At 35.3% G+C, this 15,921-nt stretch overlaps 1 protein-coding gene across 6 annotated transcripts in view; it reads left to right on the forward strand.

Moving 5' to 3' along the window:
• BIRC6 (baculoviral IAP repeat containing 6) overlaps positions 1-13,666 on the forward strand; it is a 181,438-nt gene extending 167,772 nt beyond the window's left edge. For 5 of the 6 annotated variants that reach the window (XM_070428963.1, XM_070428967.1, XM_070428964.1 and 2 more), the window contains exons 68-74: positions 107-217; positions 1,520-1,737; positions 3,253-3,414; positions 6,241-6,318; positions 10,858-11,046; positions 11,608-11,742; positions 12,982-13,666. In XM_070428963.1, coding sequence (XP_070285064.1) covers positions 107-217; positions 1,520-1,737; positions 3,253-3,414; positions 6,241-6,318; positions 10,858-11,046; positions 11,608-11,742; positions 12,982-13,161 — 1,073 coding nt within the window. In that variant the 3' untranslated portion in view covers positions 13,162-13,666. Of the gene's footprint in view, positions 1-106; positions 218-1,331; positions 1,426-1,519; positions 1,738-3,252; positions 3,415-6,240; positions 6,319-10,857; positions 11,047-11,607; positions 11,743-12,981 lie in introns of those variants that run through there. The other variant, XR_011473150.1, reaches the window with a different exon arrangement.
• Positions 13,667-15,921: the final 2,255 nt, after the last annotated feature.

Below are 15,921 nucleotides of genomic sequence, written 5' to 3' on the forward strand. Positions count from 1 at the left end.
TGGTTCAGTAGGAAGAGGATTGTTAAGAGTTTGGTAATTTTTTAGAATTCCAAATTTGAACTCTGGAAGTTAATCATTTTTTGTTTTAATCTTCTAAAATTAATAGAAAAGAAACTAGGTGACTATTCAAAGAAGGTGGCAATGAAACCCAAACCTTTATCAGTATTAAAATCACTTGAAGAAAAATACGTGGCTGTTATGAAGAGATTACAGTTTGGTAAGTTGAAATTTTAATCTTCATTTCTTTAGATTTCATTTCAGATTTTTTAATGGTGCTATTGAAATGTGTTCTGGTAAATTAAAGATTTTAAAACTTGCTTGTACCATGAATTATTCATATTTTCTCTCTCACTACACACACACACACATAAAATGTAGCATCTTTTTATCTCTTGGAATTCATAGCTATAGTTATATTTGGATATCATGGTTCAGTAGAGACCTAGAAAAAACAAAGCCAGATGTCTAATAAATAGGCAGAAAGTTGTATTCTTTCTTTACTTCTATTTCTGTATATCTTAGCCTGGAGGAAGGCAAGACTCTTTGAAGGCAGATATATTTTCCGATTTATCATTTAACCCAAACAGCCTACCAAGAAACTTGTACTGAGTTCTTGGTAAGATTTATATAATACTAATTATAAATAGCATTAACGTTTTTCCATATATTTAGAATTATATAAACACAAGATTAAAATTTATCATTGCTTTCTCAAAGTACTTAGAAAATAATCCTAATAATATTAATAATCTTTTTTTATTCTATTAACTTAAATGCTATAAGTAATACAGAGTAAACTTCAGCCTGGAATTTTTGATTTTCGAAATCGGGAAAAAGATAAAGACTTTCTCTATTTTTTATTTTTTTTAAAGAAATATAACGGGGATACTTTTTGACATTTCTTATTCTGAATTATTTTGCCAAAAATATTTTATGCCACTCATTTAAGAATAAATTATCTACTACTTGCCCTAGCCGGTTTGGCTCAGTGGATAGAGCATCCGCCTGTGGACTGGAGGGTCCCAGGTTCGATTCCGGTCAAGGGCATGTACCTTGGTTGCGGGCACATCCCCAGTGGGGGCGTGCAGGAGGCAGCTGATCAATGTTTCTCTCTCATCGATGTTTCTGGCTCTCTGTCCCTCTCCCTTCCTCTCTGTAAAAAATCAATAAAATGTATATTTAAAATAAAAAAAAAAAAAAAAAAAAAAAAAAAAAAAAAAAAAAAAAAATTATCTACTACTTTGCATTGTCATTTAGCTGCTTGATATAATCTACCAATGTGTCCACACTGTAGATTAAAAATCATTTCTTGTTTTTTGCTTCCATTATAGATTCCATCCATGAATGAAGTAGTAGGTGTTACATTAACGTTTATAGTTTACTATTCTTCCACATTGCAGTCCTCTCCATTTTGGGTGGAAGAAGGCTAGTGATTTATTTTGATTTTTGTCATTTAAAACAAGTATCGTCCATGCTGGTTCTTCTTTTATTTCAGTGTTTGTATTTTCTGTCTATTTAGATACATTTGAGATGGTTTCTGAAGATGAAGATGGGAAGTTGGGTTTTAAAGTAAATTACCACTACATGTCTCAGGTGAAAAATGCAAATGATGCAAACAGTGCTGCCAGAGCCCGGCGCCTTGCTCAGGAAGCTGTGACACTTTCGACCTCACTGCCTCTTTCGTCATCATCTAGTGTGTTTGTGCGCTGTGATGAGGAGCGACTTGACATCATGAAGGTAGACAAAGCAACTTTTTCCATAGTTCCCTGACTATTAAAATATTCATACAAAGCACTAGAAATACCGTGAATTTAAAATTCTGTTGACCATTTTGGAGTCAGTGAAAGGAGTTCTTTTCTAATGTTAGTTCAGAGTATGCAGATGAGACTGCTGTTCAAAATAAAGATTTAGAAGAAAATACTAAAATACCTTTGTTGAGCATAGTATCAAAGGATTTAATGCTGGCCGGTAGAAAAAAAAGTTACAGGATTTCTACCTTGTCATCCAAGATACTTCTCTCATGTTCATACTACTATCAGACTTCAAAATTATTTTTTATTTTATTTTTTAGGAAATTGATGTATTTACAGATCGATAAGATATATGAACTTAGTAATGGTAATACAATAATAAATAACTTGCACCCTTATGCTTTAACACTGGTGATTTAAAAGAGTTAGTACCTGGGGAGGTGCTTTCTTTACATTTATGATTTAATTCATAGGTTAAATATTCTGTCTTCCTTGCAAGATACTCTGCTGAAACTATTGACCCATTGATTTGGAGAAGTTCTTTTGTTTGCTTGCTCTTTTGTTTTGTTCCATTGGATATTTTTTTAATAGAAATTTCATAGACCTTGCCTATATGGCTACACTCTTACTTGTTTCTTGTTAAAAACAATAGAGCCGATTATAGGATGATTACCTAGGAATTATGTTATCACTAAATAGATCACATAAATTCAAACTTGTGACTTTGTCTCTGTTAAGCAATAAGCTATACCTAATATGAAGGATCCCAAAATGGAGTCCCAAAGCAAAGATCAGAGTTACCACAGATGGAGACTAGTGCCACTTACCTCCACAGGCAGCTGTTCAGAACCAGGGGCTTTGCTGCTCAGGCATTGCACAATAAAGAACTGTTGAGCGGCTCATACAACATTTTTAAAATAATTCCGACATTCACTGTTGGGTTCTTTGCTATTTTTTGGACTACCAGAAATCCTAAGGGAAATACTTACTGTTCTCTCAAAACCTTTTTGTCATAAGTTGTCACATGAGAACCTTTATTTCTGTATCTACTTGTCTCTTCCCAGAGGAAAATACTAAAAGTAAGTTATTTTGAAAAAATTAACTTATCTGAAGATTAAAGCAAAAAATTAACTGCATAACTTTGCGATATGATAATGAATATACTTAGAATTTAAACTTGTTGAAAATGCTATAGAGAATATTATCAAGGAAAGCTCTCAGAAAAAAAAAATAACTTAATATTTTAAAAGGTATTTGATGTTAAGGTAAGCTTTCCTGCTGCCATTAAAGACCTATCTTTTAACAGTCCATTTTTATCAAAACCAAATCATTTGATCTTAATCTAAAACCATGTCCTCATCCTGTATTCATTTTTACACATTCTAGTAGAGATGTATATATACAATGTCAAAAGGTTGTTCTTTTATGTTGGATTGTGTTGTCCTACATATCAGTGTTGAACAGTAACATAGACTTTTGTGTGTTTGTATATGCACATTAGGTTCTAATAACTGGTCCAGCGGATACTCCTTATGCAAATGGCTGCTTTGAGTTTGATGTATATTTTCCTCAAGATTATCCCAGTTCACCCCCTCTTGTGAATCTAGAAACAACTGGTGGCCATAGCGTGCGATTCAATCCAAACCTTTATAATGATGGCAAGGTAATGTAATTAGTCTTTTGTTTCTAGTACCAAAGTGTTGTGACCAAAGTTTCTTTGTACTTTCAACAAAAATTTCGTTTTAGTTATATTTCCATAGTACATAGCTTTCTTCAGGCTTCTCTCCCTGTGTGCAAAGATTAGCTAAAGGAATGAGAGAGAAGGAACCAAAAGGGGCAGAAACAGACAGTATTAAGAAGCACTTACCGTCTTAAGTTACTGAGGGACTAACTTACTTAACATGTTCCTTTGCCAATTGAGAGCATCCTCCCATCTGGACATAGTAGAGCCAGATGTCTGTTTTTGCCTCTCACTTTTCTTTACTTTCACTATCTCCAATTCCAGTTATCTTTTCACAAGTGCCTGAAGCTAGATGAATGGCAAAAGCATGGTATTATCATCTATGTTCCTTTTTTTGCATATAATAACTTTCTCTTGCTATCATAACTATCCAATTTTTTTCTGTGGTAGAAGTAATTGTGAACTTTATGTTAAAATGTTTTATATTTTCTTATAAATGGTAAGATGCATTCCTATCACCACCACCACCCCAAAAGTTGAAAATGAGTATAATAAAAATTATTTCATAAACCTTCTAAAATTTGACTCAAAAGAACAGCCATCATTTTTCAAAATAATTTTGGACATTTGGATGAAATTTCAACAGTAAATTCCATGCTGAGAGTATTTAATGTTTGAAAATTAGTAGAAGGTCAGAAAAAATTTATAGACTTCACATGCAGACTCTATTTTTATGATATGAGAATAGCAAGTGCTAGAGGTTGATGGTATATTAAAGATAACCCAAGTTTTCCCTTGGTTTTGCCTTTCTATTTTCAAAAGGTACAGCCTGCCTCAGATCTGGGCTTGCAAGTATCATTTTGTCTTCATCATAAGCTCATTAAGCTCATGTCATAACATTGGAATTTGTTGTTTGGGTTTATTTTAGGAGATTTAACCACGGGTGGACGTACTTTCTTTGGGAAAGCATAGAACAGGTTCTTTATAACTGAGCAAAGAAGAGGAAATAGCAAGGCTGCCTTACTTGAGAGAGAGAGAGAGAGAGAGAGAGAGAGAGAGAGAGAGAGAGAGAGAGACTGGAACCTGAAAAGAATTTTAGTGTAAAATGTTAACATTTTATTTAAAAAATTACTTTCTCAAGACTTATTGGTTTAGAGAAGAGGGTAGGGTAAGGGCTTGAGGGTCCAGTATCCTGAATTACAGTAGGTCCTTGGGTTACGTCGGAGATCCATTCCTATGGCGCGACGTAACACGATTTTCACTGTAAGTTGGAACCCACCCACATAAGCTCCTATGTCACTCACATGGAGCACACACACAGCAGTAATGAAGTGATACAATAAAAAAAATTTAAAAGGAAGATAACAATTCCTGAACTTTACTTGTGGTAAATAAATAATAAAAAACATAAAGCACAAATGTACATACGTTGAAATGACGAAACTTTTTTTATATGTATAAATAAATGGGAGATGGTGACATAACCACAAAACAACGTACATCGAGTCCGACATAACCCAAGGATTGTCTGTACATAGTTTTTGTTCTATTACATACTGGTAACATTTATTCTCTGTCATTAAACATTTACTTTGGTTCAAGATCTACAGGGATAAGATTACCTGCCATTGGTAGCCACAGGGATGCTTTTGATATCAAATGGGATGGTATGCCTGACAATCTATAATAATAAAAGGGTAATATGCTAATTAGACCGGACGTCTTCTGGATGTCATTCCGGACATCCCTCCTGACAAAGCTGGGGCCGGAGGAAAGCCAGTCCGGATCCTGGGTGCCTGCAGGTGGCCCGAGGGAAGCCAGCCCGGGCCCTGGGTGCCTGTGGCTGGAAGGAGGGAAGCAGCCCGGGTTCCAGGTGCCTGCCGGCGGCTGGAGGAAGGAAGCAGCCCAGGTCCCCGGTGCCAGAGGAAAGCTGGTGCCGGCAGCTGGGGGAAGGAAGGCCTACTCTTGCACGAATTTTTATGCATCAGGCCCTCTAGTAGTTTAAATCATAACACAAAGTCTCTTAAAATTATTCATGAAATTACCTGTTAAATGAATTCATGTAGAGCATTAAGAGAACAGCAGGGAGATGGACTACTCTGCTTTTCAAAGAACTGCTTATTTTCCAATTAGTTTGCAAGAATAGATAAAATGTCCCTGGTTTTATTTTCGCCAAAAGCAGTCCATTTCCCTGTTATTCTCTTAATGCTCTGTGAAAGCAATACTGCAAAATACATGGATTTTATGTTGAACTGTGTTTGGCAGATAATTTGAGTTCTTTCTTGCTATCTGAGTTGACCAAGTATATAATATGTCTTTAAGTTTGGTCCTCAAGACCCTATCACGGTATCTGTGAGGTCTTCCTCTTTCCAAATTGATGGTCATGTGAGGCCAGATTTTACCCATATACTTCAACCAAAACAATGTATTGCAACAAATTGAATGCAGAGGCAGATATGAAGTCAAGGTCTATTAAGTTACGCCCAATTTTCAAAATTTGTAAAATTTGAAAAAGATTTTTAAAAATGAAAAATAATACCACTTTTTCTCATTTTTGTTTGGAAAAGTTATTTTTTATTTAGAAATGTTAGTTGTATTTAATGTATAGTAGGTACTGATACATTTTTTGTTATTGTAATCACATCTGAAGATGTCAATTTGTTTTAACAGGCTGACCCTTAAGGGTTTAGATTGGGAACATAAAACTGAGATACTTTGACATATTAGCAATTCACTTTTAGTTGTGACAGTTTGCTTTTAAAAAGCACTCCTTTCAATTCTGTCTATGCTTTTCTCTTTATTCCTCAGGTTTGTTTAAGCATATTAAATACATGGCATGGAAGACCAGAAGAGAAGTGGAATCCTCAGACCTCAAGCTTTTTGCAAGTAAACAAATTTCTCTGACAGTTTCACTTAGAAAATGTAGAGCTACTTAATATTTGAAAGAAATTATTTTAGTGATTGAGAATAAACAATAAGCCAAACAAAAAGAGAGATGGATTTATAGGAAATCAATATTAAATAGTTTATAGGTAGGCAGTTGGTGCATCTCATTTGGAGTTTAGAATCAAAATCAGACGTAAGGCACAAATTAGATTTTGTCAAAATTGCCTTTTAAAATTTCCGTAAGTTGCCTTTAAAGTACACTATGATGCAACAGGTAAGACAGATTATCCCATCTCCTAGTCACTATAGGGCTTAAACTCATGTAAGTAGATGTTAATAAATTCCTGGTACTATATATTTCTAGGATATAGTTCTTCTAAAATCTAGTTAGTAATGGGATTCATTCGAGGCTCAGAAGTACTGTCTCAAATTTTATAAGTTAGTTTCCACACACCATGCCATCTAATGTTTCTTGCTGATCTCTTAATAGTTCTGAATCCTAGCAAAGAAATGAAAAAATAAGCATATTAATAACATGAATTAACTTTGTTACTTGTTTATTAAAGAAACAAACAAATTGTTGCTACATCATAGTTTAAATTCACATATACAGTTTACTATTTAAGAAAGACTATCATAAATTATTCTCAGGTAAACCTACTGAAGTTGACCTACCCTGAAAGGATTCTTTTCCTACATTTTTATTTTGAATTAGTTTAAAGAAGAAATGAAAAAAATTCTTTTAGGCTGTCACTTGTTTTTGACTCTCTAAAAAGACCTTGTTGCATCCTATGAAATAGAGAAATAGAACTATAATTTTTTCCTTGTTGCCATTATGGAAACCAAGAAAAAAAAGAATATGTAACTCATACAAAGTAATTAAGGAACTTTATAGAGTATTTCTCCAAGTAACTACTTCATTTTAAAAATAATTATGTCAGTTCTATTTTAAAAAAACCCAACACCTTTAAATATTTTTTCTGTGTGCCGGTTACTCTTGACAACATAAACTAAGCTTATGAGTTTTACTATGAAAGGAAACTCAGAGATACCCTATTTTTCATTAAGTAAATTAGACTAGTCTAATCTGTGAATTGGAACCAATTTTTGAATTTTAATAAAATTTATATAGTTTTATAAATAACATTTACAATTAATTTTCAAAGTTTTCTAGTTTAAATATGATTAACTTTTATCTTGCCTGTGTATCTGTATTATACATAAATTCTATAAAATAAAACTTATACTCAAGGGTTTAAATTTTACAAATTGGGAAACTTAACTATCCATACATAAAAATGATCTTTTCTATATATTCCCTTTAAGGTTTTTTGTCATTTACATAGTTTATATAATCTTAATTAATATAATAAATACAACATCGTAAATAATCATTTAACATTAGAGCATATCCTTTAAAAATACCTTGTTCTAATTTTTTAGTTTTATAAATAATACTGTTATTATACGACTTTCTTTATATTTTATATAGTTTGCTGAATTTAGGCTTCCACAATTGTGACGAAATTGGCGTGGTCAGGAGCAAGAAGTGGCTTTTTTTCTTCTGTGGCAAGAGTGAATAGGCTTGTCTTCATCCAGAGCTTAGGGGGAAATCTTTCATTCTTTTCCATTGAGTATGCTGTTAGCTGTGGATTTTCCATAATTCCCTTCATCATGTTGAGGACATGTCCCTCTACACCTAGTTTGTTGCATAATCTTATCATGAACTAGAAACTTTCTTCAGAAGCAGGCTACACAAAAGTTGTAGGAAATATTAAAAATCTGCAAATAACAGGATTACTACTATTATATTCTAGTATATTTTCCCCCCTTCTGGCTCTATTTTTGTTCATCAGTTTATGTTGTTCATTATATTCCACAAATGAGTGAGATCATATGATATTTATCTTTCTCTGACTGGATTGTTTCACTTAGCATGATGCTTTTAAAGTCTATTTTGTCTGATATGAGCATTGCTATTCCAGCTTTTGATTTCTTTTCCATTTGCATGGAAAAATTTTTTCCATCCCTTTGCTCTCATCCTGTGTGTGTCTTTTGTTTTGAGGTGGATCTCTTTTAGACAGCATATAGTTGGGTCATGTTTTTGTATCCATTCAGATACCCTACACCTTTTGATTGGAGCATTTAATCCATTTACATTTAGGGTTATTGTTGAGAGGTACTTATTTATAGCCATTTTAATTCTGTATGGCTAGGTTTCTCTCTCTGTTTCTTCTTCTCAGCAATCCGTTACAGCAATCCCTTTAGCATTTCTTGTAATGCTGGCTTGATGGTGATGAACTCCTTTAGCCTTTTTTTGTCTGAGAAGCTCTGTATTTGACCATCTATTTTGAATGATAGCCTTGCTGGATATAGTAATCTTGGTCTCAGATTCTTGCTTTCTTTCCATTACCGTGAGTACTAGGTGTACTGGTTAATAATGGCGGATTTTGTAATAAAAGAAAACATGATAATTTCAAGAGAAACATCAAAAATGCTTTATTCATAGTAATGTCCATCGCTAGCTACACATTTCCCCCATCTTTCAGGTAATTTGTGGATACCGTCCAAATAGAACTTTTCTTATTTTGAGGCAAACCATGTAACTGGTTTTTAATGTCCCTATTCTATATATATAAAAGCTTAAGCGACCGTTACGGCTGGATGACCAGCCAGTAGCTATGATGAGCGCTGACCACTAGGGGGCAGATGCTCAACATAGGAGCTGCCCCCTTGTGGTCAATGCGCTCCCACAGCCAACCTCCCGTGGCTGGCCAACCTCCCACAGTCCCTCCACGCGGCCAGCCAAGCTCCCATGGCCTTTCCCCTGGCCAGCCTGCCCCGATTGGCCCCCATAGCTGGCTAGGTCAAGGGATCCCACCCATGCACAAATTCGTGCACCAGGCCTCTAGTAATGTATATAATTTCTTGTGAGAGGTTTGTTCCAGTTGGATGTTAATAAAGATGTCATGTGCAAGAGGAGTTAACATATTTAATGGTTCGGATCATCAGCCATTTAAGAATGGTTATAAATGTTAAATATATAATACTGTTTTCCTTGAAATGGAAAATTCTTGAAATCAGCCACTGATCACAATCCTATTCAATAGCATAATTTTCCATAGAGACTTAAGTTTTTAAAGACTTAAGGCATTTTACTAATTTTGATTGTTTCTTTTCCTCACCCCAAACATGTTACTATTTCACATTATATCGCTTTTATTGCAAATTAATATTTTGGATTGTATATTTTGTACTTTCCTGTATTTAAAACATATATAAAATTTTAATATACTGTATCAAGTCAAAGAATTAAATCCTTGACAAGACATAGCATGAAAATAAAGGAAATTGGAAGTTAATAATTATTAATGGGAGTGGGGCAAGAGGAGGAATATGATAAAGTGGTGGATATTTTAAAGATAAGAATAAGTTAACAGAATGGATAATGGTGGGACTATGGTGACCAAATAAATACATAAAACTGTAGGAGACAAGATTGCTGACTAGTTGAGTGGTCTGGTAGAGGACCATACAGCAGGGTTAATTTTTTTGTTTTGACAAAGATAGTTTTTGATTTAGTCAGTTCTTGAACAAATTACAATGAGAATTTCTTGTAATTTTGTGAATGCTAATATGAAGCTAAATAGAAAAGGGACAGTAAATTCAGCCTATTAAAGTCTAGCTCTTTATAAAAATATCAAAGAATTGACTAAGAATTAGTGAACCTACATTGTGGAATGAAATACATTGTTTATTAAGTTAAATATAACCATCCTATATAATAAAAGGCTAATATGCAAATTGACCGAACAGGAGAACGACTGGTTGCTATGACATGCACTGACCACCAGGGGGGCAGATGCTCAGTGCAGGAGCTGCCCCCTGGTGGTCAGTGCGCTCCCACAGGGAGAGCTCTCAGCCAGAAGCTTACAGCTGGGGAGCGCAGCCGTGGTGGCTGGAGCCTCTCCTGCCTCCACAGCAGCGCTAAGGATGTCCGACTGATGGCTCCTGAATTGCGAGAGGGCATAGGTCAGGCTGAGGACCCCCTGAATGCATGAATTTCTTGTGCCGGTCCTCTAGTATGTAATAATATACTATGGTATGTAGAAGACATTTTTCTGTTAATTACCAAATCATTTTGAATTCATATTCTAAGAAAACTCTTTGTCCACATGTAGCTATGATAAATACTATTTCTTCATTTGAATCCAGGTAGCTCTTTTTTGTTAATCTTCTCCCGAGGATATTTTTTTCCACTGATTTTTAGAGAGAGTGGAAGGGAGGGTGAGAGACAGAGAGAACAACATTGATGTGATAGAGACACATCAGTTGGTTGCCTCCTGCACACCTTATGCTCAAGATTTTACCCATTTTAATTTTGCTTTAATAATAAAGTATTTGAGTCTTATAATTATTAACATTAATTTTATGCTGATAATAATATGTAAAAGAAACTCCTGGTCGATAAAGCAGATATCAGTTTACCGTTAGTCAACATTTCCCATTATAAGTATTTTTAATTTCTTTGTTGTTCAGGTGTTGGTGTCTGTTCAGTCTCTTATATTAGTAGCTGAGCCTTATTTTAATGAACCAGGATATGAACGGTCTAGAGGGACTCCCAGTGGCACACAGAGTTCTCGAGAATATGACGGCAACATTCGACAAGCAACAGTTAAGTGGGCAATGCTAGAACAAATCAGGAACCCCTCACCATGCTTTAAAGAGGTATGCTCAATAAAATTAATGTAATACTTTATTAAAGACATTATGGAATATAGTTTATTGGGATTATACTTGCCTTATATTTGGAGTATTTATAGTAAACTAAACTTGACTATAGTTTTTAATAATAGAAAATCAGTAGTAATGATTTTTAAAACCACCTACTTCCTAAAAGACATCTGACTACATTTTGACAGTTTTTCTGTTGTCAGTAGTTTTCTTATTCTTTTCTTCTGGTCATTTGTTCATTTACATTCACCTTCTGAATATATTGCAATATGTTATATGTGTCTTATTTATTCTCTCTGGATAGGATTTAACTATTTGAATCTGGTTGGGACTGGGCATTATTTTCTGCTATAGAACTGGGACATTTTACATATATCATGTGATGCCATAAACCTAATTCTTCCCTGTTAATAATATAGAGTTCACTAAATTGAGTTTTATGGAGAGGAAAAATTGCATTGTCTTTTAAATTTCATTCCTTTGTAATGCTATATACTTTGTCTTTTCATTTCTGACTGGAACACATTTTGTTCCCTTGCTTGTTTAATTTTTAAGGTTATACACAAACATTTTTACTTGAAAAGAGTTGAGATCATGGCCCAGTGTGAGGAGTGGATTGCCGACATCCAGCAGTACAGCAGTGATAAGCGGGTAGGCAGAACTATGTCGCACCATGCAGCAGCTCTCAAGGTGAGTAAGCCTCCAAGCATGAGCCCTGTTGATGGCTTTTAAAGAAGAGTTGTATATTCATTGACAGAATCATGGCTACCTGATGGTAAAGGATGGGAGGGAATCAAAGAAATGTAAAATTTAAGTTCAGAGGCCTAAATTGCTACTCAAAAGTCTATTAAAAAGATAGGTTAGCCCTAACCGGTTTGGCTCAGTGGATAGAGTATCGGCCTGTGGACTAAAGGGTCCCAGGTTTGATTCCAGTTAAGGGCATGTACCTTGGTTGTGGGCACATTCCCAGTAGGAGGTGTGCAGGAGGCGGCTGATCGATGTTTCTCTCTCATCGATTTTTCTGACTCTATCCCTCTCTCTTCCATTGTGTAAAAAAACAATAAAATATGTTTGTTTTTTAAAAAAAGATAGGTTAGTTTCCACAATAAATCAACAGTTCCTAAAATAAAAAAATGGGTACAGGACCTGTGTTTTATCTAGGTGATGACAACAAAATGTACTCTATAAGTGAATTTTTTATTCCTTTAGCTTTTCATTAGGCCTCTTACCTTCCAGAATTTTATTACTTGGAGTAATGAGGGAAATGGTAGCTGTAGAGCCTCAACAGCTAATTGGTGGAGGCATCTGTTATACAGACCTGTTTTGGGGGAGGTGAGCAATTGTTTTCAACCTGGGCATTCATGAAGTGGAAATGTAAAACAGGATGGTTTTGGAGATTTTATTTCTCCTGCCTCATAATATCTGTTCTTATTCCCCGTTTCTTTCATCCTCCACCAGTTATCTTCCCTCTTCCTATCTTCAATTTTCTCCATCTCAACTGGCTCCTTCCGTTCTAGCTTTATTTTTCTATTTTAAAAACTTCTAAAAAAAAATTATTTTCCTCTTTAACACTTGCATCCCCCAAACTAGTTTTATTTTGCCCCATTATTATAGAACTGTTTCTCTTTTTACCAAACTAGAGCAATGAGTACTTCTGCCTCCATTGTAAAACCCCACCATCTCACTAACCTTTTGCCATTTAACTTTCATTCTACCATGCTACTCAGGGCTTTTCAACATTAATCACTCTGAGAGATGTTTTGCCAACTTTGTCTCCTCTCTGTGACAGTAGCGTAAGAAAAGTGCTCAATAAGTATTTGTTGGCCTGTGCTTTGGATTTTTTTTTTTTAAACTTGACTGTTCCCTCAAATGATACTGTGTTAGAATCCCTGCGTTTGCAATTCTGACATCACTCATTTCCCTGTGTAGCGTCACACTGCTCAGCTCCGGGAAGAGCTGCTAAAACTTCCTTGTCCTGACGGCTTGGACCCTGATGTTGAAGATGCCTCGGAAATGTGCAGTGCCACAGCAGGTGCTGAGGGGACGCTCATGCACGATCAGGTCAAACCCTGCAGCAGTAAAGAACTCCCCAGTGACTTCAAATTATGAGCTGCATTGACATGGACTTCATAGACACAAAGGCTTTGAAGCACAAGCCAAATATGTCAATATTTGTATGTAAGAAACTAATTATGTAATAGGTAATGAAACTGAAACTATACTATGCCCTTACGGAGATCCAGTTTAATTCAAGGTGATCTTTTATTTACCTGTACAAGAGTGTAAACTTTTTTGTGCTTTTATTTTTCAATTGTGAGAACCACTGATTGGTATGTTGAACAAATTTGTGTATACAAAGAATGGATAAATCACTGATATATAAGGGAAACTACCTTAGGAAAGAATGTTTACTGAATGTTTATTTTATTTTTTTTTTTACTGTAGAGTGAGAGATTGTTAACAAAGAATATATATTGGTCATTCTTACAACTACTATTTGAAGTCAGCAACTTTTCACTGAATTTGATAGATTTTATGTTTGGCCATATCTTCATGCTCATATTTGATTTCTGAAGACCTACGTACACTTCAATAAAAGTTAATTTACATACTCCTTTTTTGATTTACTGGTACATTTTTTAAATTATAAATCTGCCATAAAAATGTGTTATAGTTGGACACTTGCACTTGTATGGATGAATTTATTACATTCAACATATTTAATTTTATGCCTTCTAATTGCAGAAAAATAAATGAACATGATTTTATTCTATGCCAATATTTGGGCTTGTGAATGTATTTGTTATTTGAATTTAAGTATATGAAAGGAATGGTCAATTTGAAAAGTCACCCTTAAACTGATTTTTTTCCTAAAGGGCTCCTTTTCTTCCTGGACTCTGGTTTTATTACTAAAGTTACCTGTATGCATTAAACACAGGCTCTGTAGAGCAGAGAGGTGGTACCTCTCTGGTGCTGTTACAGTACATTCTGTACCTGCCATATAGGCTCATTTTCATGCAAACTCTGCCTAGAGCCAAATAAATAAAGACTTAGGTGTGCTAGTATGTCTTATTTCTAAAAACAGTTTGCTGTGTGTGAAATACTTGGACACAAAGAATTGGACATTTTCAAGACCTAAGCATGGGAAAGGAAAGGATATTTTTATAAGACCAATTATCACAAAGGAAAAGCTAAGGTGATTTTTGACAGTATTTATAGAAAATAAAGTGGTACATGGGAACCCTGAATCTGGAGCTGACTAGAAGAAGACATATTCTGAACATGAGTTGCTCTCTGAAAGAAGAGGAACTACAAGGTACACAGCTCCTTAAGCATGGATAAAGGAGGGACAAACAGTATGTGACCAGGAAATCAATGGTTCTGAAACACAGTATGGAGTTTGTGTTAAGTCTGGTGGGTGGTGAACTCCAAGAATGACAAAATAGAGTCCATTTATAAAAAGTCATTTACCACAGACATGATAGCTAAAATCTCAGTATAAAATTATCAGCAATAAAAGGTAAAAGAACAGTCATCAATCCTTTAGCCTTTGTTACTGTTTGGTCTGACAGGGTCCCATCAGGGTGGAGAATAAAAGTTGCTGTTAAATGTATTTTCCTCCAATTTTGGATCTTCATCATTAAAATAAGCTTCGGTCATTTTCTCCACTCTATACCATTAGTCCTCAGAATGCTATTTTACAAAAAGGAAAGTAACAGTACCAGTACTATAAGGTCCAATTCATGTACATAGTACAGGTTCCTGCAGGTGAGAGTTGAATGACATGAAAATACAATGTTAGTGCAATATGGTAAGTTCTCTGATGGTGTTAGTTGCAGGTACTGTTGGGAGCACAGATGAGGGACACCTACCTCAGGTAAATCACTAAGGTGATATGGTCAGAGAACACTTCCTGAAGAAACATATCCAGAGTCTTGAGGGGTGAGAATAAAGAAATTAGTCAGGGAGAAAGAAGTTGTTCAGACACGAGAGAGCAAAAGGAGAGCTCGAGTTAATGGCACCACGTTAGATACTATTGGACTTTAAAAAAAAAATATATATATATATATATATATATATTTATTGATTTCAGAAAGGGAGGGAGAGGGGGAGAGATGGAAACATCAGTGATGAGAGAATCATTGATCAGCTGCCTCCTGCACGTCCGGCATTAGGGATGGAGCCTGCAACCTCAAGGTCAGGGCTCAACCACTGAGCCATGATAGTGAGGATGGGGTTGAGGGGGATACATTTTTTATTTTTTTACAATTTCTTTTATTATTTTAAATTTCTTTATTAAGGTTTTACATATGTGTCCTTACCCCCCCATTACCTACCCCCACCCCACTCATGCCCTCACCCCCCTGGTGTCTGTGTCCATTGGTTAGGGTTAAATGCATACATACAAGTCCTTTGGTTGATCTCTCCCCCTTACCCCCACCCTTCCCTACCTTCCCTCAGAGGTTTGAGGGTCTGATCGATTCTTCTCTGTCCCTGGATCTGTTTTTGTTCATCAGTTTATGTTCATTATATTCCATAAATGAGTGAGATCATGTGATACTTATCTTTCTCTGACTGGCTTATTGCTTAGCATAATGCTCTCCAGTTCTATCCATGCTGTTGCAAATGGTAAGAATTCCTTTTTTACCACAGCATAGTATTCCATTGTGTAGATGTACCACAGTTTTCTAATCCACTCATCTGCTGATGGGCACTTAGGCTGTTTCCAAATCTCGGCTATAGTGAATTGTGCTGCTATGAACATAGGGGCGCATATATCCTTTCTGACTGGTGTTTCTAGTTTCTTGGGATATATTCCTAGAAGTGGGATCACTGGGTCAAATGGGAGTTCCATTTTTAGTTTTTTGA

This window comes from Myotis yumanensis, unplaced genomic scaffold, assembly GCF_028538775.1.
Source record: "Myotis yumanensis isolate MYYU_CA2020_CCGP unplaced genomic scaffold, mMyoYum1.0.hap1 SCAF_11, whole genome shotgun sequence".
Taxonomy (NCBI): domain Eukaryota; kingdom Metazoa; phylum Chordata; class Mammalia; order Chiroptera; family Vespertilionidae; genus Myotis; species Myotis yumanensis.